Source organism: Pseudorasbora parva, chromosome 24 (assembly GCF_024679245.1).
Source record: "Pseudorasbora parva isolate DD20220531a chromosome 24, ASM2467924v1, whole genome shotgun sequence".
NCBI classification, from domain to species: Eukaryota; Metazoa; Chordata; class Actinopteri; order Cypriniformes; family Gobionidae; genus Pseudorasbora; species Pseudorasbora parva.
The window spans coordinates 14,453,951-14,481,518 of NC_090195.1; the positions used below are offsets into that span (position 1 = coordinate 14,453,951).

The 27,568-nt window shown below is 38.3% G+C and overlaps 1 protein-coding gene across 1 annotated transcript in view; it reads left to right on the forward strand.

Moving 5' to 3' along the window:
- The window catches only part of ctnnd2a (catenin (cadherin-associated protein), delta 2a), a 396,135-nt gene that overhangs the window by 204,546 nt on the left and 164,021 nt on the right, over positions 1 to 27,568 (forward strand). The window contains exons 9-13 of the mRNA XM_067434320.1: positions 177 to 181; positions 14,111 to 14,155; positions 15,729 to 15,751; positions 18,572 to 18,590; positions 25,115 to 25,355. Of these exons, the coding sequence (XP_067290421.1) occupies positions 177 to 181; positions 14,111 to 14,155; positions 15,729 to 15,751; positions 18,572 to 18,590; positions 25,115 to 25,355 (333 nt within the window). The remainder of the gene's footprint in view (positions 1 to 176; positions 182 to 14,110; positions 14,156 to 15,728; positions 15,752 to 18,571; positions 18,591 to 25,114; positions 25,356 to 27,568) is intronic.

Sequence of the window (27,568 nt, forward strand, 5' to 3'; positions counted from 1 at the left end):
TTGTGACATATGAGGACACAAAGTGTGTATAATGACATGGGTATGGCATAGGTATTACAAGGAGAGGGTGAAATATGAAGACATTGGCCATGTCCCTTTTCAAAATGCTTACAGGATGAGTTTTTTGAGAAAGTAAAAATGCATAATGTTTCTGTGATGGGTAAGTTTAGGGGCAGGGGCAGTGTAGGGGGATAGAAAATATGGTTTGTACAGTATAAAACCATTACGCCTATGGAGTGTCCCTGTGTGTGTGTATGTGTATGTGTGTGTGTAGGCCTACGTGTGCATGTATATAGGCCTACGTGTGTGTGTATATATGTGACATATGACATATGGCATTTTTGAGTTACCATGGTGAATACATAATACTAACATGAACTGTTAATGAAACATGAATACTTCTCCTGATGAATAGAACGAACATCCTACCTGCATGCAATTCCTTCCCAGTACGTCGTACCAGTTAGGTGATTTATTGGTACTTTACTTTTGTTTCCTGACTCACTAATTGACAGCATAACATTGCATGCTCGTAGTTTCTCTTGTGCTTTATAAGTAAAATACTGCGTGCGTCGCCGCATTTGCACATGCAATTGAAGAGTATAATGGCTGACAGGACAGGACAGTTTGGTTTTCTGAAGTGAGAGAGAATTTATTTTCGTAACAAGCTATGAAAATAATAACACTGACATACAGCTTGACAACATATTTTCGTCTCTGACGGCAGATTTAATCGGACAACACGTACAGTATATTCTTGAGCCCTCTAAACCCTCTCAGAATGGTCTTGTGACCCTTTTGTTTTTGTTTTTTTGTTTTTTTCAAAACGTTGTGGATTACCTGCCATGACTCTCAATTGTAGCATTGGCATAAATTTCTCTGTGTTTGTCGTTTTTATTGAACGTGTTTGGTTTCAAATTGTGTAAAGTGATGTGGAACCAAAAATCAAAACCTTAGATTGGCAGCCATCCAATCGGAATCAAGATTTCAACAAAACTGCGTGCGTGCGTGCGTGCGTGCGTGCGTGCGTGCGTGCGTGCGTGCGTGCGTGCGTGTGTGTGGAGTGTAGGGAAGTGTGTGTGGAGTGTGGAAGGGAGACGTTATGACAGGATCTCGTGTGCAGCCCCTGAAGCAAACATATAACAGTGTCGACTCTCACCTGGCTTAGCTGTGCAGATACAATCTATATGGTCTGTTTTAATTGGGATCTGCGGTGGTAATTTCCTACGCTTGCTGCAATCTTGCTGTGACCTTTGAGAAGTGGAGCTTATAATGTACCTCAGAGACCTTATTTCTTTTCAAAATTGTTGCCTCTGCCTAATGGTATGGCAGCATCAGCAGACTGTTGAAAATTATGCTCCGTCTCCTTTGGCTTTCTCGGCTCTCTGAGCGCTCACATATCACAGGCTTTTTATTTCCTCATCCTCAAGATGTTAGTCCGCTAAGAGGAAAATCAAGAGCATTCGCTTGCTTAGATAAACACAACAGAACAAGGGCATGTCTGTCTCTTTTTTGCCTCGAATGGTGCTAAAATACAATTAAACAGGTAAATGAAGCAATTAAATCTGTGCCACTGTAGTGGTTTTCTGTCTAAAGCTAAAGGTCGAATAAAGCCAAAGTGCCCGCCTGCTACATAAATCAAACTAAAGCTATTTAAGGAACTGAACTGAAGAAATTATATAATCCTGCCTTAGCACTTCTTTTAAAAATTCAGTTTCCAGTGTTGAATTGTGGCAGTCGTGCTCATTAAAGCTGTATTATATTCATTACAGTGTATGTTACTGTTAAAAGCGCTATATCTTCAAGAGAGACTTCTATTGTATTCGGCTTGCTATCTAACCATGTTCACATGTGGACAAAAATATATGAGATAATAATGCATAGAAATTTGCATGAATGAATATATGAAGTCTTTGAATGTTTTGACAATTAAAAAAGCTTTTCAGAACACTTTGATCCCTGTGAGGGTTGGCAAATGTAGCTTAGCCACCTCTGAACTGTACATTGACCTTTGTTATTCACCACTTTATTATTTAATATGTTAATTAACAATCGGCCGACAGCAAGGCGTTGGTGAGCGTATGTCGACCTAGACACATTTGTGCATGTTAAGCTAGTTCAATATTATGGATGGTAAAACAAATGTGTTGAGCTATATAACAATGATTAGTTTTCTAAAAACTCATTCGGAAAGCGAGGGTTAATGCTTGTATGATGTCATTGACCAGGGATGTACAGACACGGTCTGTGTCCTGGTACAAAAGGCTTATTTCTCTGGATTTAAACATTCTTGCAAACATTTGGGATAATGTAAGTATCAAATAACATTGTTCTAGTGGATTTTGGATATTTTAATACAAAAATCTTAAATACTGTGCCTTGTAAAGGTATATTTCACCCAAAAATGCTAACTGACACATAATTCACCCTCAGTCCCAGGTGTATATGACTCAGCCGAACACAATCTGAGTTATATTAAAAATATCCTGGCTCTTCCCAGCTTTTTAATTGCATTGAATAGAGCACAAGATTTTAAAGCTCCAAAAAAGCGCATGCATCCATCCATCCATTATAATAGTAATTCATATGACTCCAGTGGGTTTTTTATGAAAAATATCCATATGTTTTCACTAGCTTCTGGAAACAGCTGTACACGCATTCATGAGAGAGTTGACATTTGGTGAACGGGTGACCTCTGACCCGACGTAGGACGTATGATGTAGGCATATCGTAAGCTTAGGTGAGATTTGACAAATGCGACAGCGCTGAGGATATAGCTAATCAAAACGAATGCCGTTTTTTGATATTATGTATTTGTTTGTTTATTCAGTCATTAATTTGGGTAAAATATATACAGTTTTTATTAGATTTTATTAAATATTAATATTTATTTTAAGGTTATATTTATTTATGTTTATGTAATTTACTTATTCAGCATACAATAACTTCCACTGACTTTTTTTTGTTGGTAAAATAATGGTTTGAAATGTTATAAACTGAAATATATACTGGGAGATATGGATTACTTAAAGGAAGTGTATGTAAGATTGTGGCCAAAACTGATACTGCAATCACTATCCCCTCTCCCCCTCCCCCTGACTCGAGGTTGCCAGATAGGCTGCAGGAACGTTTGTAGCTGAAGCTGTGGTAACTAGAGTAGAGCTGGCAACACGGATGCCGAAACACTACTGACGTTGTGATTGGTCGATAGGTGGAAGGTGGAGTACAAACAGGTGTTCTTGCCTCGCCCGGCGTATGTTTTCAATTGTTTCCAATAAATGCGCCGCACTTTTCAATAGTGCCAACAGCTGGCATGTTTTGTCCATTTTTACGCATTGAGCGCCCACAGTTTAATTTTGGGTGAACATCAATGTCCAATCACAGTGGAGGAGAGGCGGGACAAATGCAACAACCACCAACCGGTGCTTCGAACAATGACTGATGTTTGATATCACAACACCGCGAGAGCTCTTAATAATCAGGGATGCAAACTAATAACATTTTCTTGACCTGGTTTTCTTGGAAGCCTTCAGTAAATTTACATTTACAACTTTGTTTTTACTGATACAGACGAAAATGAAAAGACTGCTTCAAACAAAGCTCAGCTTTGAAAAGAGAAAAGATACAGGGCAAGAGAAGGAGACTGGGGGAAAAATAAAGAGAGAAGATGATGGCGATGAGACAGAAAGAGCAGGTAGCCCACTGTGCTCAGAATAGAAAAAGCATTAGCCTACAATATATTCCTAATTGCTACACATAATGTGATTCTTGTCTGTGAAATCCAGGCTAAAGTCTCATAATCTAATATTGAGATTAGGAGCATCACATTTTGATTTCACTCATTGGTTATATTTTCACATTGATTTCTATCTTTGACATGATCTTACTCATTCAACATTAAATATATCAAGGTTATATGTTCAAATAATGTTCTTTACATAATGTAAATTACAAAAATTAACTTAGGTTTTCAAAGACTTAGTCACACATTTGTCGTCTTTGGCTCAATTTAACAACAAAACTGATTTTCTGATTTTCTAATTTGGAGTCAATTTTTTTTTGTTGCAACATTTAACCAGATTCTCAAAAATCTGTTGTCTTCTTAAAATAATTTATACTGCACACTGACATGGTTTTAAAGCTACAGTTAGCTGATTCTTTGATTTTCTTATGTCTTAAAATGCACATGTAAAGGAGGGAAATGTTTTTTTTTCAAACCCTTAAAAAAAAATCCTGGGTACGGCCCTGGTTGAGGGCTGCCACAACAACTTTTAAAATGACAATATCCTGGCCGGACTAGTGTTGTTAGTGTTATAAGTATTTGAAATTAACATGATTTCTTAATGTTTAGTGACATATCAGGGCCATTTTATGATTCATTGAAATACATTTCTCACATACAGTTCATTAAAGACTCCAATTGCAATTCAAAGCCCAATAAATAAATAAAAACAGTTTAAACATATTGTTTAATATCACAATTCACTATGCAAATAGAACTGTAACTTAATTTCTAGCAGTATTTTTTATTTATTTTTTGTATATGTCAGTGGGAGATTAAAATTGAATGACTTCTATGCAGTAAGTTAAAGAAAGAAGAAAAAAAAAGTATGAGAGCACCCTGCAAGCGCTGTAAAAAAATACTTATTTATAAATGAACCTGTTGGCTGCTTTCTGTCTCTTCTTCCAGTCAGTCAAAATTGGTGCATTGCACTCGCACCCTGATAATAAACAGCCAGCAAATTTCGGCTGTGGCTTGAGGTGTCTGAAACTCTATGATAGCATTCAGCGTGACATTGAGACGCCTGACAAAGTCTCACAATGCCTAACAGAGTCTCGAGAACAAAGTAGCTCAAGTCTTGGGTTTTTATGTGATCATCTTTGACACCCTGAAGCACCTGAAAGTAACAAGTAGTTTATGAAAAGTCACTAATGAGGATCTATGCGGTCTTGTGTTTGATGTCACATCACTCTGTCTGTCAGTCACTGACCTCACTTTTCTCATTGTTACTGTTCTCTTCCTCCCAGTCGCGTTGCTTTCCCTCACTAAGTGGCTCGTTAGGCCCGCAGATGAAGTGCAGGGCTAATGACGACATTAGAAGCCGTCACAGATACGCTGCTAACATGTAGCAGCTGTGGTGTTCTTATTACAGCGCCGTGCAGGAGAGATAAAGAGAGAGATTTATGGCCATATTTTTTGGGGGACAGGTGACATTGGTTGGAAAGACTGTCCTGCCTGAGATCCCCAGGTGGAAATGACTCAAGCAATCAGGGCAGTTCAGTGCAAATACCATCACCAGAAGATTAGAGAGACAGAGAGGTCGACCGCTGGGCTGTTTTCTTCTATGAAATGTTTTGTAGTCTCAAAAGTTTTTTTGGGGAAAAAAGGCAGTGAAGCTATTTTGTCTGGTGTAAAGCATCACATGATGTCTGTGAATGCAAGGAAAGCACTGGCTCATTTCAACAAACTGCCATAAAAACCCATTCGAGTTTTCAAATTTCATAGAGAGAAAGCAGCTGAAATGTTCATGGATGGGTCTCACAAAAAAAAAAAAAAAAAAAAACTTTCAAGAAAATATCTGGGTCATTTCACAAAATAATATAAAAATGCAGTCCATCGTGTTTATATACTACATATAGGGGTCTATACAGTTTATATTTAAATTCTTTAAAAAAAAAATTAATTTATGTTTATATTTAATTTAAAGTCTCTTATGCTAACCAAGGCTGCATTTATTTGATCAAATTACAATTATATACTTAATATAATTAAAGTATATGTGTGTGTGTGTGTGTGTGTGTGTGTGTATATATATATATATATATATATATATATATATATATATATACACATACACACATACATACATACATACATACATACATACATACATACATACATGCATACATACATACATACATACATACACACATACATAAAACAATATATAAATGCAAACATATTGGACCAAGATTTTTTTTTTACTTTATATTTTGCATTCCTTTACTATAATGTTTCTTTAACGAAATCTACCTGAAGAAATCATGCAAGACTTCATTATTTAGTCTGACACAATTAATGTAATATTTTTAGTGATTTTCTTTAAGTTGACTCTTAAAAGTGTTTTTTATTTAATTTTTTTATCATCTATCACCGTTTCCTCAATTCAAGCCTCAAAACTGCTCAAAAATATGAAAATGTATCTTATTTTATTAATTAATTGTTCTGAATATTTTCTATGCACGCTATGAAAATTGCAATACCCGTGATTATTAAAACAAAAAAAGTACAATGTATTGATCCTAAAAAAATTTTGTTAAAAATATAGGCTTAATTGTCATTTTGCAAAACATAATTTTATATTTTTGTCTTTTAAGATATGATCTGGGCAAATTTTGTGAGATTTTCCCAAAATAGTTACATTACATGTTGACAGTATCACTTTTTTTTTAGTTTGGCCCATTATGGATTCCCTGTAATGCTGATTCCTTTCAAGTGCCTTATTCATCATAAGCTTGCCTATCCAGGAATCAAATCTGATCTTGCACAAAGCTCCAGATAATGTGAATGTGATTAAGCTCCTCATGGCCTTTCATTCTGCTGCAACACCATTGCAGGATCTCTCGTTCATTTTCTGCTCTGAAATTCAAACTTCATGAAGTTAATTAGGCTTTGTGTGAGAGGGACTGGAAGAGCAGCATATGCAGCTAAGAATGTGCTGAAAAGACTAATTTTGGAACCGAGTGAGGAATTAACCCGAGCTTGAGGGAAGTGCTCTATCAAATGCTGATGGAGCTTTCCTGTTCACATCCCTGTGTAACTGGCCAGGCTTTTTCACAGAAAAAGAGATGGTGTACCAAAACGGTGTGCATTTTTTTTTTGCTGAATGTCATCATAAAAGATGACTAATAACACAAAATGGGGCTATTTTTGAGTCCATTTCCTGAATCTGCGTCATTCGCGGAAGAATGGGCCACGATACCCCTGATGAGAAGTGCTGGGTGGCTTCAGGGAAGAGGAAAGAAACTTATCTCAGACACAAACCTCGATTCGACTCGAGTCTACAGCAATACTTGAGGCTTAAGTGGAAAAATAAGGGAGAGTATTTCAGCCATCTCTCCGTTGTGAAGAGCAGTTTGAAGTGTAATTCGCTGTTTGGATATTGAAGCACGTACGACTCTATAGATTGCTATAAAATCAATGAATTCGTCAAGCACCACGAAATCATCTTTATCAGACAAAAACACAGCGTTTTCCCAGAACTCTGTGCATCTCACTTGCTGATCTACAGCCTATCCTTACATTTGTAATACCTGTTCTTTGTATACTGTAACATTGTGTTTTTGCTGAGCTTTCAGGATGTATTAATTGCTCGCTGTAACACACATACGTAATTTGTGGAGCTCAGCAGTAAATTCCCCATTGAGAAGCTCAGTTTAATTTGTTCCTGAATATAGCAGCCTGTTCCAGATGTTATATAAGACAAAGCACCTAAAATAAACTATATTGACAAAAGTTCTGGGACACCTGCCTTTACATGCACATGAACTTTAACGACATCCTGTTCTTAATCCGTACGGTTTAATATGGAGTTGGCCCACCCTTTGCATCTAACAGCTTCAGCTTCAACTCTTCTGGAAAGGCTTTCCACAAGGTTTAGAAGTGTGTTTATGGACATTTTTGACCATTCTTCTGGACGCACATTTGTGAGGTCAGGCACTGATGTTGGACGAGAAGGCCTGGCTGTTCTTTTGGTTTGAGATTTGCAGTCTGTGCCGGCCAGTCAAGTCAAACATGCTCATCCTTGTCTTTATGGACCTTGCTTTGTGCACTTGGTATGCTGAAGCATTAAGAGTTAATTTCACTGGAAATAAGGTGCCAAGTGTACCACACCATAATCCCCCCTCCCCCAGACTTTACACTTAGCACAATCCAGTCAGGCAAGTACCGTTCTCCTGATATCGCCCAACCCAGATTTGTCCAATGGCTTGCCAGACAGAGAAGCATGATTGTTCACTTCAGAGAACATGAATCCATTGCTCTAGAGTCTAGGTGGCATGCTTTACAAAACTGCATCAGATGCTTTGCATTGCACTTAGGGATGTGAGGCTTGGATGCAGCTGCTCGGCCTGTTCTTGAGCTAATCTGAAGGCCACACAAAGTTTGGAGGTCTGTAGCTATTGACTCTGCAGAAAGTTGGCAACTTCTGTGCACTATGCACCTCAGCATGTGCTGACCCCTCTGTGATTTTGCGTGGCCCACCATTTTGTGGCTGCTATTGTTCCTAATTGCTTCCACTTTGTTATAATACCACTAACAGTTGACTGTAGAATATTAGTAGTGAGGGAATTTCAGGAATGGACTTATTGCACAGGTGGCAACCTATCACGGTACCACGCTTAAATTCACAGAGCTCCTGAGAGCGACCCATTCAATTGTTTGTAAAAGCGTCTGCATGTTTAGGTGCTTGATTTTATACACCTGTGGCCATTGAAGTGATTGGAACACCTAGATTCAATGATTTGGAGGGGTGTCCCAATACTTTTGGCAATATAGTGTATATAGGGAATGCACGTGACGTCACCGGCAGCTGGAGTGACTGCGGTTATGCTCCATTGAGAGGCAAAAAGACTGAGAGGCAGCATTAGTTTACAGTGAGAATGCAGCGAAAACACACAAAACCAGGCCCAGTGCCAGAGGTTGGAGGGAGGGGGGTGTCGGTGGAGGCTTGTCCATGGACCCCGTGGACATCCGTATGCCACCCTCCGGCAGACAGACTTAATAATAGTGTACAATTTTCTCACTTAAACCACTGCCGTCTGCTGCTTCTGCTACTTATTGCTTTTAGAAGGAAAAGCTGCCGCCAATCACAGGTGTTGTTGAATCCACTCACCACTGTAGTTTTTTTTCCAGTGCTAAGTTCTGCATGTTTGCTAATCCTCTCTAAGTGTTGACATTACGTAAATGAGAGATTCATTGTGTCGTCAGCTTCACGATTGTGAAATCACGTTCATTGAATGAGAGACAGCTTTCAGTATCTCTTTGTGTGCTGTCTAGGCAATATAAAAAATACTAAGGAATTGGCCTATAATATATTCAGAACTTTAAATCTTTTGTTTTCCATTCTTGACAAGCAGCCACATATACACTTCAATGCATATGTCCATCTGCATATACATGCAGGATTCACTCTATAAATTGTCATAACCGACAGGGATATATATATATATATATATATATATATATATATATATATATATATATCGAAATAAGACTCATAAATGTCAGGAAAACACGACTCCTGGCTTCATGTCAATATCCATGGATCACTGTATCTTTCGTAAGTTGTAAGGAACACTATATCAAGTCCAACCTTTAGTTTAATCTGATAACCATTTGTTTTACTCGCGTATTAAATCCAGTCACGCAGCAGCTCTTCTGCCACTCAGTCCGGCTGAGGGGGGTGTGTTCCGGTGGGAACGTGACGTCAGTGCATATTCTCTATATCTACTTTGGCTGTTCTTCTGTGATTTATTTCCTTTACAAGACACACACAAGCAAATGGAGCTGCTCAAGAGTTTTTACAGGACATTATAGTTTACTTGAGTCTGAGGTGCTGATTTAAAGTTTTTCCTCTCTGTTTGTATATTTCTGTGTATGTATTTAGGAGTGATTTTTTTATGTTTTTTTTTTTTTTTTGCAGTAAAAATTGTTTTATGTTTTCAAACCAAATAAAACCAAATAACCCATACATATTCATAGTATTCGTGGGAGCAGCTAGATGATTAACATTTTACTTTAGCATGCCTTTTTCTGATTTGAAGTTTGGTTGAGCTGTAATGTATAATTTAGAGAGTAATACCTTTGAAGAATGTACTAGTAAGAGAGAAGGTATTCCTCAAGTGAACAATAGTGAGTGTTTATGTAAATTAAGTACTGAATAAATTAGTGTCTAAATTAGGACTGCAAAGAACAAACTTGGTGTTATTTATAAAAATAAATAACACCAACCGTAGAAAATATTTCTGCATTTATTTTTATATTCAAGTAAAGCAATCAAATCTGTATCTGTAAACTATAGGCAAAAATAAAAAGGGAATAAACCAGTGATTCATCACCTATTAGATTTTGAGATCTCTTACTGTCTGCAGTGTTTGTGTTGAGTCTGTAAATCACTGAAACAATAACAGTTTGAACCAGTTGTGAGCTCAGTTTAATACCATCCTGTGAATCTGGGCGCTGCTCCTCTCAAGCATGGCTAATGAGCAATTACATGCACACTCACACACACACACACACACACACACACACACGCGCAGACATATAAACACTCTACGAAAGATGGATGGTGCTCATAACTTACGCTGAGGTGCTGGCAGTGAGACACGGTGGCAGCGTTTTGATTCACGTGAAGCATCACCTTGTATCTGCCCTGTAGCCTCGCTCCAAGGATGCAAGGCGTAACACGGCTGATATTTACAGCCGTAACGGCTCCTGTGCTGTTGTTGTGCCATATGTTAAGGCCTTAAAACACACATGAGCTCTGAGTGAAATGGCATGTATGTGTAATCGGAATCATTCATGTTAATATGGAAGCATCCGGAAGCATCCAGATATCACCCAACAAACCAATTCCAGCAACAACAAAAAACACAATCAGATCATTTCCTGAGAAACATGCTTGTTGCTGGAGTGTGTCCAACCCATACTTATGTTAAATTGAGGTTGAAGTATTTTTTCACATTGAGTTATAGACAAGTCACTCGGCGGCCATCTTTGAAACGCCTCTTAGGCATGCAAGTGCAGATCCTTTCTTTTTGAATGGGGAAACATCACATTCTCCAAAACTGTTTGCCAAGTTTACAATAAAATGTCATATTTGAACTCACCAACTTAACCCTTAAATGCATGACTGTTTCGCCAAACATTCTTACATATTCGGGTCGTTAGGGTTCAGTTTGAGCAGATGTTTAATACCATCATCATCTGTCCTCGTCAGAGCTCATTTACCAGTATATTCAGCATCTGCCTCATATTCGCGATTCGTGAGCATATTCTCAACTCATTTTCAACTTCTTCAAAATCAATATTTTGATAATTGACAGCTTCTTGAGCACATCCATCATAAAGGGACAGTGACACTAATATATGATTGTGTTTAGTTCTTGCTCTCTGCTGTAAATCACTGAGCCATTCGAGTTTTGCAGATTATAATTATTATTGTTTCGTTACTATGGGTAACTATGAATAAAACGTCACTTCATCATTGCGTATCAGACATTGCCAACTTGTGGAATAAAGGTGAATTGCGCCCGATTTCGTCATTATAGATTAACTTATCATTGTGCAAAAAATATATATGTACAATCCTACACACCTCGGGTCGTTAGCGACCCTATACAAAAAAACTAGTGAAAAAAAAACTAGTGAAAAAACAGGCATTCAATTATAATTCTATTATTTTTTTCTTGTTATATTGTTTAAAATTGATTGATTGAGGAATACTAAGAAGGTTGATGTCTAACTTAAAAAATGTATGAGTAGCAGGGTAGTGAATGACATCTCCGGTCGCTAACGACCCGAGGTATGCATTTAAGGGTTAATCTGACAATAGCAGCCTCATAAATTTAGTTTCTAAATGATCGAATCATCGCAAAAAACACAAATTTTCAGCCTGGACAAGACATGTGCATGGGCAATCCTAAGCACACAACACTGCCTGTTTGTATAGCGACTGGAGCTTCTAACGGCAGCTGCAGTGACATGATGACTTTACTAATCAACTATTGGCTCTTTCATTTAGAAGGCGGGGCTTATTCACCATATTGGGTGTTGAACATTTTCCCATTTATAAGTAATTGGAGTGTACCGTCTTCCTATGTATAAATTCTTTGGTTTTTAGTTAACACAGTTTGTTTCTTCTGTCATTTGATGGTCTTTGACTTTATCACTGTTACATTCCTAACTCCTTGTAACCACTATATTCCTAATATCACATTAACTTTATATAAAATATTACTATGTAATAACAATATTAAAGACACAAACTTTCCAAAATACCCGGAAATTATTATATTTCAATCTAATATTATTTATGACCTGTAAGGTTGCCAGAATAATAATCATATACTGTTGTTAATAGGCCAGAGGAGAACTGGCACCCCGACTGAGCCTGGTTTCTCCCAAGGTTTTTTTTTTCTCCATCATGCCCTGATGGAGTTTTGGTTCCTTGCCACTGTCGCCTTTGGCTTGGCTTACTCAGTTGGGGACACTAAAATTAAGATGTAAGTTATTCAACTAAATATACAAATAAAATGTATTAATTAGGTCTTATTTCATTCTCTAAACTATAATACAGAAATGCCAACATTGTCGCTATATGATAAATTAAAATAAGCTGATAACATCACCGTTTTCTCCAGAATGACTGTACAGTCAAATAATTTATTTTTTTGCAATATTGTCCTGTTTAACACTGGGAAGCTGCTTTGAAACAATCGTCATTGTAAAAGCGCTATATAAATAAAGTTGATTGTTTTGATCGTCTTTGATATATATATATATATATATATATATATATATATATATATATATATATATATATATATATATATATATATATATATATATATATATATATATATATCATTATACAGGACCAGAGCTATTCTATTTATAATTAGAAATAAAGCACTCTAGCAGGTTGTATTCCTGCTGCTTAGAAGATACATGTTTATCTAAACCTCTAAGAGCGAGAACATACACAACATTTCAACATGTATGTCTGTATTGGAAAATCCTCTGAATTGCATCTTAAGGATAAACACAATCTTAATGCCGTTCTTGGTTAGCATAATGTTAGCATTTGAAGCTCTCTCTTCTGAGAAAACAGATGGCTCCATTCAAGACAGAGTCATTCAGATACCCCCAGTAAAGCAGGTAGCGCGTTATTGTACTGCACACCTTTTTTTCTGCATCGAAAATGGCAGAGCAGCAAATCATTCCTCTAATATGTTTCTGTTGAGTGGGAGTGACCTTTGGCAGGGTGTAATATCACGCAGAGAGAAAAAAAAATGCTAGAAGAAGCAGCCGAGCAAAAGAAGAAAGGGCAGTTTGTTTATGATCGCATTACACTGTAACAGAGCACTGAATCTGATGCCAACGCTAAGGAGATGCTGGGTCCTCTGATTCGTATCTGAAAGGTCAGGTAATTTGAAAGAGCAGCCCATTATCAAACCTATAGAATATTCAAAGCCTCTCCGCAAGAGGAGATTAGAAACATTGGATGGGGTTTGAGTGTGGTGTGTGTGTGTGTGTGTGTATATGTGTTCGTTTGATTCATGAGATGCCAGATAGAAGATTGAAAGAGAGTGCAGAAGGAAAATGTTTCGTATTCAGCCACGGTGCCGGAAGAATGCACTTAGAAACACCTTTATAATAATGCAAAGGTCTTCCATTTGTGTTTCAACTGTTATTTTATTATTTAAATCTTTTATGTTTCTTATTTAAATATCTAGTAAAACGTCTGGTTTTGTAGCCGCATTCATACATATGACGTGCTAAAAAAAAAAAAGTTAAAGGTAACAGTATTTCTGCATGACTGTTTTCTCTGACAATGTTTTCTCTGACTATGTTTTTTATGACAACGTTTTCTTTGAAAGTGTTCTTTGAAGTAGTGACGTCTATCTTTAAAGGGATCCCCTGGTGTTGAGACTTGTATGGCTTAATATAACATAAATGATGTCTCTTACTGAATTATGTAGTAGAAAAACCCATGAAAGATCTACGTTATTTAAAAAATCGATTTTATATTTGGACCATGGGCGGCGCCATTTTGTTTGCGTTCTAGGTTGATGACGTAGAATGGTTGAACTCCTCAATCAGCTGGCGTTACCCGTAGCTATTTTTACCACAACGCAACTCGAAAATTGTTTCAGAGTTAAACAAAACCAATGAATTGCTTTGTAATTGTACTTAAAACACACTCAAACATACATGTGCACACAAACTCACCTACACAAGTCACAAACAGATCGGCGGGCGGGCACACACACCTGACAGACTGCGCTGTCTCAATCGAGATGTTGGGCTGCTCAGTCTCCACGACAGGGGCTGAATCCGAAATCGACCCCCTATACCCTGAAATAGGGCATTATTTGAAGGGACGGCCATTTGTAGTGTTGTCCGACATTATAGTGGACATGTTCGAGTGCAGTCATTCAGTCTCACGTTGCACCGGAATAACGAGTGTACAGCCGATTTACACACAACAGCTGTCCGACGCACCCAAACATACATGTGCACACAAACTCTCTCGCTCACACAGACTCACACAGACTCACACACACCCCAACAGATCGGTGCGAACACACACACACACACACCCCAACAGATCGGCGCGAACACACGCACTGCGTGCGCGCATACATAACCCTCAATCACTATTCCCTGTGTTGATATCATAGATAGACTGTTGATATGCAGTAGATTAACTGTAATGCCTAATGTATCCAGCAGAGGGAAATATCTAGGTAGGATGATGGGATAAGTTAACGTGAGGAGGAAGAGAGGCAGGATGTTTTGGTGATGATGCATGGGATTGGTTTGTGCATTAAAGTTTGAGCACAAGCTCAGTGAATTAACCTCAATCTTTAAACTTTCACTTTTAAGACACAAATTACTTTTGCTACTTTTGTTCACTAATACAACTTGAAGGAGTTAATGAAGACGATCGAGTGCGTGAAGTCGGACAGCTGTTGTGTGTAAATCGGCTGTACACTCGTTATTGCTGTGAACGTGAGACTGAATGACTGCACTTGAACATGTCCCATGGTGTCGGACAACACTACAAATGGCCGTCCGTTCAAATAATGCCCTATTTCAGGGTATAGGGGGTCGATTTCGGATTCAGCCCCTGTCGTGGAGACTGAGCAGCCCAACATCTCGATTGAGACAGCGCAGTCTGTCAGGTGTGTGTGCCCGCCCGCCGATCTGTTTGTGACTTGTGTAGGTGAGTTTGTTTGCACATGTATGTTTGAGTGTGTTTTAAGTACAATTACAAAGCAATTCATTGGTTTTGTTTAACTCTGAAACAATTTTCGAGTTGCGTTGTGGTAAAAATAGCTACGGTTAGCGCCAGCTGATTGAGGAGTTCAACCACTCTACGTCATCAACCTAGAACGCAAACAAAATGGCGCCGCCCATGGTCCAAATATAAAATCGATTTTTTAAATAACGTAGATCTTTCATGGGTTTTTCTACTACATAATTCAGTAAGAGACATAATTTATGTTATATTAAGCCATACAAGTCTCAACACCAGGGGATCCCTTTAAAGCAGGTGATAGGACGCTTCCATCAAATTATAGACCCATAAGTATCCATCCAATAGCATCGAAAATTGCAGAAAGGGTAGTTTGTGATCAATTAGTTTCTTTTTTAAATGAAAGTGAAGTGAATCTACACCCAATGCAATTTGGTTTTCGAAAGAATCATTCTACTGAAACGGCTAATTGTTTTTTTGCTGAACAAATTAGAAGTCAACTTGATAAAGGTGGTGTTGTTGGAGCTGTGTTTTTAGATCTTGCAAAGGCATTTGAAACAGTTAATCATAACTGCTTAATTTCCAAACTTCACAAATTTAATTTCTCTGCTTCTGCCTTGACTTGGATGAAATCTTACTTAGTTAATAGGATACAATGTACTGGAGTGCTTTGCTTTTGCTAACTGTACTACAGGGGTCCCTCAAGGGTCTATTTTAGGACCTATTTTATTTAGTATTTATATTAATGATCTCCCTCAAGTATGTCCTGGTGTTAATATTATAATGTATGCAGATGACACTGTGCTTTTTACCCATGCAAGAACTAAAGAATTGGCTGCAAGCAAACTGACATGTGCTATGATAAAAGTCTCAGACTGGCTAAATAAATCTTGCCTGTCTCTTAATGTAAACAAGACAGTTAACATGTATTTTACAGTACGAAAACACAATACGTTGAATCCAGATATTGTGTTTAATGGTGAAGCAATTAAATCAGTGACGCATTTAGGAATAATAATTGACCAACAGCTGTCTTTTAAAAAGCAAGTAAGAAGAGTTATAAATAATGTTAAATTTCATTTAAATAATTTTAAAAGCATCAGGTACCTGCTGACTCAATCAGCTGCATTACTTTTTGTACATACATTGATTTTCCCTCATTTGTCGTACTGTGTAACAACTTGGTCACAGGCAGGTGCGACTACACTTAAGTCTGTGTACTCTCTTCATAAACAAATCTTGAAAGTACTAGACAAAAAAACAAGGGATTATCACCATTGTATCATATTGAGAAAGTTTGTATTCTTAACTTTGTATTCCACACTGATGTATGCCTGATGTATAGAATTATCAATAATCTTGCTCCTCCTCCACTTAGGGGATGCCTGGCACATAACGGTAGTGCCGGAATGACTAGAGCTTCTGTGAGGGGAGATTTGGTACCACAGTTTAGAAAAACAGCCTTGGTCAAAAAGCTTTTTCGGTTAGAGCAGTGAGGATATGGAATTCCTTACCCATAGACATCAGAAGTATTGACAGCTTCAACATTTTTAAAATTAAGCTTAAGCGGTGGCTACTATTACAAAAAACTTGCAACCATTATTGACTGTTTGTAAATTCCTTGTTTTATAAATTGCATCATGGATATGTAGGTTATTGTGATGTTGTATGTGTGTGTTATTGTAAGTTATTTTATTTGTTTACCTGCCCAGGGACAGCAGATGTAAATTAGCTGTTAGCTAACTCTGGTGCAATTACTATTAATTGTGCATTGTCTCTGTAAAAATAAAAAATAAAAATGAATAAATTCGACTATGTTTGGTACTCAAAGAGAGTTGCTGCTTTCTAACGTGCTCTCTGAGCATTAAAGGTTTCTATTTACAGTGTGTTTTTGCAAGCCTTGAGCATTGTAGCCAATCATAATCATATCGGTTGAGCATGTGAAATCAGTGGCCTATCAGAGGTGCTAGTCAGTAAGTTACCGCTGAATGCTGAAAACACACACGGTTTTGTTTTGGTCAACGTTAGCACTTGCACGCTTGCAAATCCTTTTGTTATAACCTACAAAGTGTAAACACAATGTAAATAAGAGATTCCTAATACAATTAGCCTCAGCGATTATAAATAGAGGGCTCTTCTCTTTCTTTCTATTATTACACATTCACAATCTCAATACAAGTTTAGGATGGAATGCAATGCACAATGGAATTGGAAACTGTGATGATGGACAGTGATAGCTAACAGACGAGACAAAATGGGACACTTTTTTTTTAAAGTACTAAAATCAACAGTGTTTGCTCTGGTACTAATAGTCTGTCTGAACACAAAACTAAGGGAAAACTGAAGGTATATTTACACGACGACAATCAACTAAAAATGGAAAAGAATCATTGGGCGGGGCTACAGAATTAGGCATTCGTCTCCTTGTTCTTCATGGGGACGCACAATCGCAGATCAGACGTTTGATGAGCCAGCCGTCAATAAAAGCTTTTCTTTGACTAACAAGAATGTCTTCAGCTCTGAAACTTATATGATTGTCTTATATTAACATGCCCTTATATATAATGTAAAAGCTCGAGGGAAAGTTGATTTCTTAATTTATGACCCCTTTAATATAGAAGAAGCATATTCCATTCTTCAGCAGACATTTTACTGTGTTAGTGTGTGTTATAATGAGTGGTGATCCGGCAGTGAAAGCTGAGGGTTCATGGCTGTTATCAGTGGCAGAAGGCAGCAGCGTTAATCTTCTGTTGTGTACACAGACACGCACTTCGATCTATCGCTGTTCCACAGCTGCGGCCGCCTGTTATCCGTCGTAGTCAAACCACGAAATGCAAACAATTACATCCAGCTCTTGATATACATCCACTGAGGTACATAGGCAATTTTACTTTATTACAATAAAAAGTTCCTCAGGGTGAATTAGAACCAGGAAACCATTGAATTCAAGGTGAAAATGGCAGTTGGGATAAATTAGCAGTATATAAACACTAACATTTTACACTTAAATAAAAAATAAAAGTAGACGACCTGTAACCACAACTTAAACGTTCTTATTTAATGTTTTAATTAAAACTTTTAAGTTGCAAAAATTATTTTGTGGAGTTCTGTTAACAATTATGTTGATCATTACATCAACTTAATATCGTCTGTAATGTAAACTTAAATTTCTGCGTTAATTGCCTTTTTTTTTTTTTACGTTGTAGTAACAATGAATTGGTCTGTTATTGTTTTCTTGATAACTTTTAATTAGGCTGCGGATTTTTAGAATAAAACTTAATTTGAACATTTAATGTAATTGTAGGGAAAGACCTGTTAGTGTATAATGCTCTTATGTTTGAGGTTTAAAAGAGTTTCTGTAATGTTGAAGTGTTTGTGCTTACCATTGTGCTAAAGAGATAGATGAAGGTAAACACTACATTGGCTCTATAAGCAAGGACTTCTTACTTGTTTATATAGACGGTAAATAAGTTGCATTAGCATGTGCTATAGCTGTTGATTTGAGCTAAAAATAGAATGGGTTCCAGGGCCTTGAGTTGGACTCTGGTAGTTGGAGCTAGAGGTCTGCATGGGACTGTTTTTTGTTCGTCCCGCTCCCGCAAGGTTCTATTGTGCACTATTCTGCATTCACTCTGTGTTCACCCACTTACCACTGGGATTGATTTTCATCCCGACCCAACTGATTCTGCTAAATTTAGACCTTTCTTCCAAATTAAAATTTCCCCTAAAGAGAGTGACTAATATAAATGGGGAACACATATCACTATTAACTAAGACTTTTGCCTCAATAAACTCCTAATTTACTGCTTATTAATAGTTAGTAAGGTAGGTTTTGTAGCATTTAAGTTTAGGTAATGGGTAGGATTAAGGGATGTAGAATAAGGTCATGAAGATTAAGGCATTCAAATGTGCTTTATAAGTACTAATAAACAGCCAATATCCTAGTAATATGCATGTTAATAAGCAATGTGTAAATAGTTAATAACTGAACCTTAAAATAAAGTGTTACCCAATAAGTGTATTCTTCCTTCCTTCCTTCCTTCCTTCCTTCCTTCCTTCCTTCCTTCCTTCCTTCCTTCCTTCCTTCCTTCCTTCCTTCCTTCCTTCCTTCCTTCCTTCCTTCCTTCCTTCCTTCCTTCCTTCCTTCCTTCCTTCCTTCCTTCCTTCCTTCCTTCCTTCCTTCCTTCCTTCCTTCCTTCCTTCCTTCCTTCCTTCCTTCCTTCCTTCCTTCCTTCCTTCCTTCCTTCCTTCCTTCCTTCCTTCCTTCCTTCCTTCCTTCCTTCCTTCCTTCCTTCCTTCCTTCCTTCCCTCCCTCCCTCCCTCCCTCCCTCCCTCCCTCCCTCCCTCCCTCCCTCCCTTCCTTCCTCCCTTCCTCCCTCCCTCCAACTAATGGTGTATTGTGATTCTGAGCAGGGGGAAAAATATGTTTTATTGGTTGTCTTGTTGTTTTATACGGTTCAGAGAGTGAAGGCACAGATTAGCAAATGAAAGTTGGCTGTTATTCACAAGTGTCCTTCAAACTGGCTTAAGAAAAGACTGTATACGATGTCAAAGGAAGCAGAACAGCAACAAAAAGGCTTAGTATGCGAGTTAATTAAAGAATTACATCGTCAACCGCTGTTGTCAGGAAATAGCAGGATTCGCTGAAGCACATTATCGGCTAGTTGCCCTCGTTAACAGCCGCTGTACAAAATGAATAAGAGAAACTGTCAGCAATTCAGGCGAGATGGTGAGCGCACAATGTGGCCCCAGAGAGAAGTGTTTACTAGCCATTGTACTAGGCAATACACCATTTTATTCTCAACCATTCTTAGATGATGGAGACCACAGTCTGGCTATTTGTAAGGCTCTACAGTAGTCAAATTAACCAGCAGTGGATCATAAAGTTGTAGAGAAGGTATTGAGTCGATGCTAGAACTGACCATTAAATGATCTCACAGATGGAAAAAGATGAAAAACCTACTGTGAGTTAATAAACACCTGCTTTATTGTTGTTTATGGGTTCATTTATCATTTTATACAGAATATATATGCAGTCTGATATTTCCCAGTTATTACTTTCTGCTCTTGCATTGTTTACGATTGCTGATGACAAATAATAGATACGAGACGGGTCGGTTGTCGAGATATTATGCAAGATGTTATCAACCTCGTGTAGTGCTTCGGGTTTGTGCGAGTCCTTGTCCGTTTGGTCATTTTATCTCGCGCTCTGCCGAGGAAAGCCCTTGTCCGTGTATTGCTGTGTGGGGTCGCATAAGATACACCGTTTCTGATAAGATAAGCTAATGGAATGTGAAGGTCACAGAAAGGTCATTCTCCCGAGGCATCGCTGCTGTGGCAGAGTGGCAACACTTCATAATGATAAAGTCTTCGCAGAAGGCCTGGGGCAGCAGCGCTTGCACATACAGTTGTGATAAGCGGAATACTTACTCTTTGGAAAAGTGTGTCAAGAAGAAATATATGCATTGCAGTTGCAGCATTATTTGATTACATGGTTATTTAAAATGTAATCATGCTATAATGCTGCAATTCCAATGCACACATTTCTTCTTTCCTTTATACAACGTGTGACCTTAGTATCTGATCTTTTAAGATGGAGTGAAATTCAAAACAGTCAATGGTAGGTACACTGCCTTAATTAGACTTTTTCTGAATTAATGAATGACATACAGATGGATTTTCACCTGCTGAAGGTGTTTGCACTGAAAGCCCCTGGGGTTTTCAGTGCTGAACCAGTTAGAGGCCTTGAGTTATTTGAAATATTCACATTGGAGTAATGAGTTTGAAAACATTGAAAACCAAACACCCACACTTTTCAGTTGGGCCAGATGTACACTGTCTTTATGTTAAAAACAAAGAATTGTGGAGTTAGTGATCTACTTTTGAAAGCAACTCACATTTGTGGGCTTTTTGAATATAAATTGTTGTTGTAAATTTGGCAGAACTAAATGCATCAGCAAACATTTAAATATTTGTCTCTCACAGCGATGTATTTATAGCTTGACAAGCCGGACCCACATCAAGATGTTTGGTCTGGAAACTCACCATTGACAGGGCTCAATTTGAGGGATACTATATTTTTATAAATATTTTAAGATGCTTTATCTTTATACAGGGAGTGCAGAATTATTAGGCAAGTTGTATTTTTGAGGATTAATTTTATTATTGAACAACAACCATGTTCTCAATGAACACAAAAAACTCATTAATATAAAAGCTGAATATTTTTGGAAGTTTTAGTTTTTAGTTTTAGCTATTTTAGGGGGATATCTGTGTGTGCAGGTGACTATTACTGTGCATAATTATTAGGCAACTTAACAAAAAACAAATTTATACCCATTTCAATTATTTATTTTTACCAGTGAAACCAATATAACATCTCAACATTCACAAATATACATTTCTGACATTCAAAAACCAAACAAAAACAAATCAGTGACCAATATAGCCACCTTTCTTTGCAAGGACACTCAAAAGCCTGCCATCCATGGATTCTGTCAGTGTTTTGATCTGTTCACCATCAACATTGCGTGCAGCAGCAACCACAGCCTCCCAGACACTGTTCAGAGAGGTGTACTGTTTTCCCTCCTTGTAAATCGCACATTTGATGATGGACCACAGGTTCTCAATGGGGTTCAGATCAGGTGAACAAGGAGGCCATATCATTAGATTTTCTTCTTTTATATCCTTTCTTGCCAGCCACGCTGTGGAGTACTTGGAGTACATGTTTTTCTTGAAGGATGCAGACTTCTTCCTGTACCACTGCTTGAAGAAGGTGTCTTCCAGAAACTGGCAGTAGGACTGGGAGTTGAGCTTGACTCCTCACATCCTCAACCCGAAAAGGCCCCACAAGCTCATCTTTGATGATACCAGCCCAAACCAGTACTCCACCTCCACCTTGCTGGCGTCTGAGTCGGACTGGAGCTCTCTGCCCTTTACCAATCCAGCCACGGGCCCATCCATCTGGCCCATCAAGACTCACTCTCATTTCATCAGTCCATAAAACCTTAGAAAAATCAGTCTTGAGATATTTCTTGGCCCAGTCTTGACATTTCAGCTTGTGTGTCTTGTTCAGTGGTGGTCGACTTTCTGCCTTTCTTACCTTGGCCATGTCTCTGAGTATTGCACACCTTGTGCTTTTGGGCACTCCAGTGATGTTGCAGCTCTGAAATATGGCCAAACTGGTGGCAAGTGGCATCTTGGCAGCTGCACGCTTGACTTTTCTCAGTTCACGGGCAGTTATTTTGCGCCTTGGTTTTTCCACACGCTTCTTGCGACCCTGTTGACTATTTTAAATGAAACGCTTGATTGCTCGATGATCACGCTTCAGAAGCTTGGCTATTTTTAAGACTGCTGCATCCCTCTGCAATATATCTCACTATTTTTGACTTTTCTCAGCCTGTCAAGTCCTTCTTTTGACCCATTTTGCCAGAGGAAAGGAAGTTGCCTAATAATTATGCACACCTGATATAGGGTGTTGATGTCATTAGACCACACCCCTTCTCATTACAGAGATGCACATCACCTAATATGCTTAATTGGTAGTAGGCTTTCCAGCCTATACAGCTTGGAGTAAGACAACATGAATAACGGGGATGATGTGGTCAAAATACTCATTTGCCTAATAATTCTGCACTGCCTGTATGCTTCCATGTTTGCGGTAGATCTGTATATTTCTATGGCAACACTGTCAAAGAGTAATTAGCTGATGAAGTGGATTTACTTTTTATAAGGTTAACAAAAGTTATTATTAGCATTGTAATGTTTTAAGCAGATAGCGTAACATATATCATTAATCCAGGAAGACTTTAAAAATAAGCGGTTCATTCGTAAATATGTTAGATCTTAACTTCATGCTGTAGAAATTCAGACAGGAAGACAGAACACAACAAAGTACATATTTTAAGGTTTATATGTTTTATAATGTACCTTTTTTATGTTTTTGGTTGTGGTGGGACCAGTGAAAAATTGGCAGGGCAATGATTTGACCATCAGAAAAGTCCAGGTTTGGTTAATGTGTAAAACTTATGTCTGCTCATTGAACTTTACATCTCCTTTCTCCATCAGCTTCCCGTATATTCTGGCTCAGGGAGCTTAATTCAATCCGTCAAGTACCCCCCCCCCCCCCCCCTCTCTCTCTCTCTCTCTGTCTCTCTCTCAACCAGTCTCGATTAATCTCAAACTGTCTAATTATCGTTAGCCTATACTGAGCAAGTGCAACATTTTCTCTAAAGGAAGCTGAAGAGTCATGGATGGTCTCGGAAGATACATTGATCCTTTTTTCCCAGGGTGCACTTTGTGTTTGGTGACTAATAGTCCTGTTTTACGGCTTCACTGGCAGTGTTGTGGTAAAGACTCAGAACCCTGCCATTGATCGTCTCACACTGCAGATTTATGAGACACTCCACTGTGACTGTCTAGCAGACAGTGGCTGCCACATTACCCTCCTATTGAGCGAAATGAATACACTCTGTCACCTCAATATGTTAAAAACCGAACAAATATGCATTACAGTGATCTACCTTTGAAGTTTGGATCTGATGCTGTCAGCCACCCTGTCTCGCCATGTTTGCAGTTAATCATTTTAATTTTTCACAGGAATTTTTTAAACGTACACAACTAAATTTAGTGCTTACGTAAGCACGGTCAATCTGAGTCATCAGGCATCAAGATGAATTATTTAGTTGCAAGTTTTGGAACATTTTAATGCACCAAAAGCAGTTGCTACTATAAATTTGGACTGTAATTTGGACTTTTTTAAATCCACTATACAAGCATATTGTAATGGTTTTGGTGGCTGTAATGAAGCGCACAACGAAGGAGATCCTTAATATAACTGAACACAAACAAGATAATATACAACCACGTTAACTCAGACAGGATCAATCCAGGACAGAGGAGAACTGAGGGCTTCCATGCAGATCTGAACAAGGAGAAATGAAGTAGACACACCTGAACAGAATACTCTAATTCATCAGTAACCATAGGAACAAACTGCTATGGAGAGAAGGACAAATAACCAACGTAGAAATCATATCATGAAGCTCAAATGGGAAAAAAAAACGAGGTCACAAATCACAATCAATCTTAAAACAAACATAAAACGTCACACATATGGGTCACGGTGGAATGGGTGTTTTATTGAACATTTTAAAAGATAATTAAAATAAAAATTCTGATAAAGTCAGAAGTCACACTTTTTCTCCCAATTGCGAGTTTATATCTCGCAATTCTGACTATGTATCACACATTTCTTACTTAATATCTCACAATTCTGACTTCTTTACTTATAATAGTGAGATATAAACTTGCAATTATGACTTATAAAGTCCAATTATGAGGGGAAAAAAGACCATTCTGGCTTTATATCTCACTATTCTGACTTTTTTGTTTCTCTGAATAGTAAGATATAAAGTTATAAAGTCAGAATTTTTTAGGTATCATACATTTTACACTGCAAAATCACTGCAATCCTTTTTTTGGACATCTTCAAGCACAGTTGTTGTCATATGAATAATTTTTAATCTGCCACATGGGCTTCTGTTTCTACTGTTTAATATAAAATGTGTTTATAAAGGCCCATTCACACCAAGGATAAAAAAATAACTATAACAATAAAGATATCGTTCTAAAAATTGTTCTAAATTGTAATAAAATTGCAGAGTCCACACCATGACTATAATGATAACAGCACAGAGGAACAATATAGTTGGAATCGCTTTCAGAATGACTTTTCTTAGCTGATAAAAACAATGACAGCCAATCAGAATCCAGAAACAGTAATATAGATATCCTTAATATATGTGGTGTGAACGGGCCTTAAATGTGATAAGAAAGTTGACTAGCAATATCAATAATGTGTACCTGTCAAGGAGCTTTTTTATTGCCGGTCTCATTGCTGTTGTCTCTTCCTCTCCTTTTCGCTCCCTCCTTGCCATTCTTTCATCGTATCATGTCTTTGTCTTCTTGTCTTCTCACTGCCCTCTCATTGTTCCTGTACCTAGAACTAGTGAACCAGTTCTGTGAGCAGGTCCTGAACTTCTTGTTTTGTCCCTACTCTCCTGCCATAGCCCCGTCCTCCCCTGGTGTTGACTCCGTACCCTTGCAGCGAACAGGAAGTCAGAATGCCACAGGGACATTTCCCAGAGGTGGCTACGCGTCCGGTCAGGGTGCCAATTACACGGATACTTACCGCACATTGCCGTACTGCTCTTCTGTGGAGTCTCCCTACAGCAAGTCCGGCCCTGCCCTGCCACCCGAGGGCACCCTGGCCCGCTCTCCCTCCATTGACAGCATTCAGAAGGATCCCAGGTGAGTTTGCATGGCCGCCGAAACCTTTTTCACAGTCATAGTAGCGCTCATGCCAGGTGCAGATGGCAAATGTACACATATCGATCCAATTTTAGCTGGAAGGGCATCTGCTGAAAGGATTTCCAGCCGTTTTGTGTTACATTTTGGAGGCCCTTTTTTAGGGTGACCACCTGGTTATTGCTCTGTTGCAGGAAAGCAGATGTGATTGTGCAGGACAATGCAGGTCACGTGGGAGAGAGATAAATGTACTACTCTTAGACTATGTAAATATGATTAAAATAAATAGGAAAGGCAGGGGATGTTTGCAACAATGCCATATAAAGACTTTCAGTAAACAGCTCTTAAAAGAACCGCTTTTTTTTAGTGTGAAGAAAATGTTAATAATCTAAAGAACATTTTTCCACTATAAAGAAACTTTTTTGTAATCTAAAGGTTCAATATATGTTAAAGGGGCCATGATATTTTATTTTAATATGTTTCTTTCTCCGTTTCTAAAGGTGCAGTTTGTAATATTAATAAGGATCTACAGACAGAAGTGCAATATAATATACATAACTATGTTTTCAGTGGTGTACAAAGACCACTGAACGGTTATGTTTTTATTACCTTAGAATGAGCCATTTCTATCTACATTCACCACGAGTCCCATTTCAGTGAAGTCGACATTTTGTGCTGCCATGTTTCTACAGTAACCCTAAACCAGGTCCCGGAGGGCTACCACCCTGCAGATTTTAGCTCCAACCTGGATCAAACACACCTGAACCATCTAATCGTGGTGTTCAGCTGCTTGATAATTACAGAGAGGTGTGTTGGAACAGGGTTGAAACTGAAATCTGCAGGAGCAGGGTTGGACACCCCTGCCCTAAACGGACAAACTGCTCTACAGAGCACTAGCTACTCTCTGCTGTCTCAGACGATGAAATCTTTGTCCTGTGTCGGCCACCGTTGCTTCTCAACGTGCTTCGAAAGGGAGGGGTGACCGGTGGATGGTTGCAATTTACAACCGTGCCGCTAGATGCCGCTAAAATGTACACAGTGCACCTTTAAGGGGCGGATTCTTTAAGGCTTTGTCCACTAATTGATTGGCTAACGTCACTGCATAGTAATTCACAGAAAAAGCATTATGAAATCATTTACGTACCGTTTGTGGTGCAGCTGCTGTTAGATGATCCAATACAAACAAAACATGTTTACAGCCTGGCACAAATTGTGGTTTTGATCTATACGGCTAATTTTGCCCTTCATGACAACTGTGAGGGGGGTGAATGAATTTTTTTATTAATCATTCGTTTACGTTATATAAAGCCTTAAAGTTCTGCATAATTAAGGGCGTGGCCACTTTGATTGACAGGTAGATAGCCATTTATCCACCGTCTATAGTCATCACGTCAGCTCCGCCCATGTCCCGCCTCTTTACCCACGTTCTGTTAACCGGTGTGACACGCGATGACGTGTTGCCAAGATGGCAACAGCCAGCTCTGTCTCTACTTTACGCTTCAAAACTGCCCTTCAGAATCCTATGGGTGACGTCACAGACACTACGTCCAGATTTTTTTACAGTCTATGGTGTAACTATTTGTCTATATGCAAATATATTTGCCAGTGTGTCCCAGATCCCGATTTGTTTTTGGAGCTTGATTAAATAAATGTTTTGTTTAAAGTGAGGAGGACATTTTAAGCTATGAAATTAAGCATAGCTCAATCATAAGCTATTGTACAAAGACCTTTTATGTCAAACGATCTAGTCAAATTTGATGTCATGACCACTTTAAAGGGTTCTTCATGGAGCCTTAGATGCCAATAGCGAATCTTTACTTTTAAGATTTTATTTGATGCGACGTAACACATCCGGTTTGACACTGGGTCTAAACACTGGCTTACCAACAACAAAATCATGTTTTAAAAGAAGGATTGATGATGTATTGACTCATTAGTTCACTTTTGAGGATCACTGCTTATGTTTTGCAGGACATGGAACAAAGCTCCCAATTTCGGTACTGTCCCGCAAAATAGCCTTGACCTTGTATCAGGGGTGATAGCATATTCAGCCTTCTCAGTAAACAATTGGTCATGGCATACATAAAAAGGAGGTGATTTTGTAGCAATAGAGCTTCCTTTTGTAATATTCAAATTAATGGCTAATCCTGCTGGGTCTTTATACTGCCGACACATCTTTTTTTCTGTCTACTGCTTCTGCAGTAAATAAATAAAGC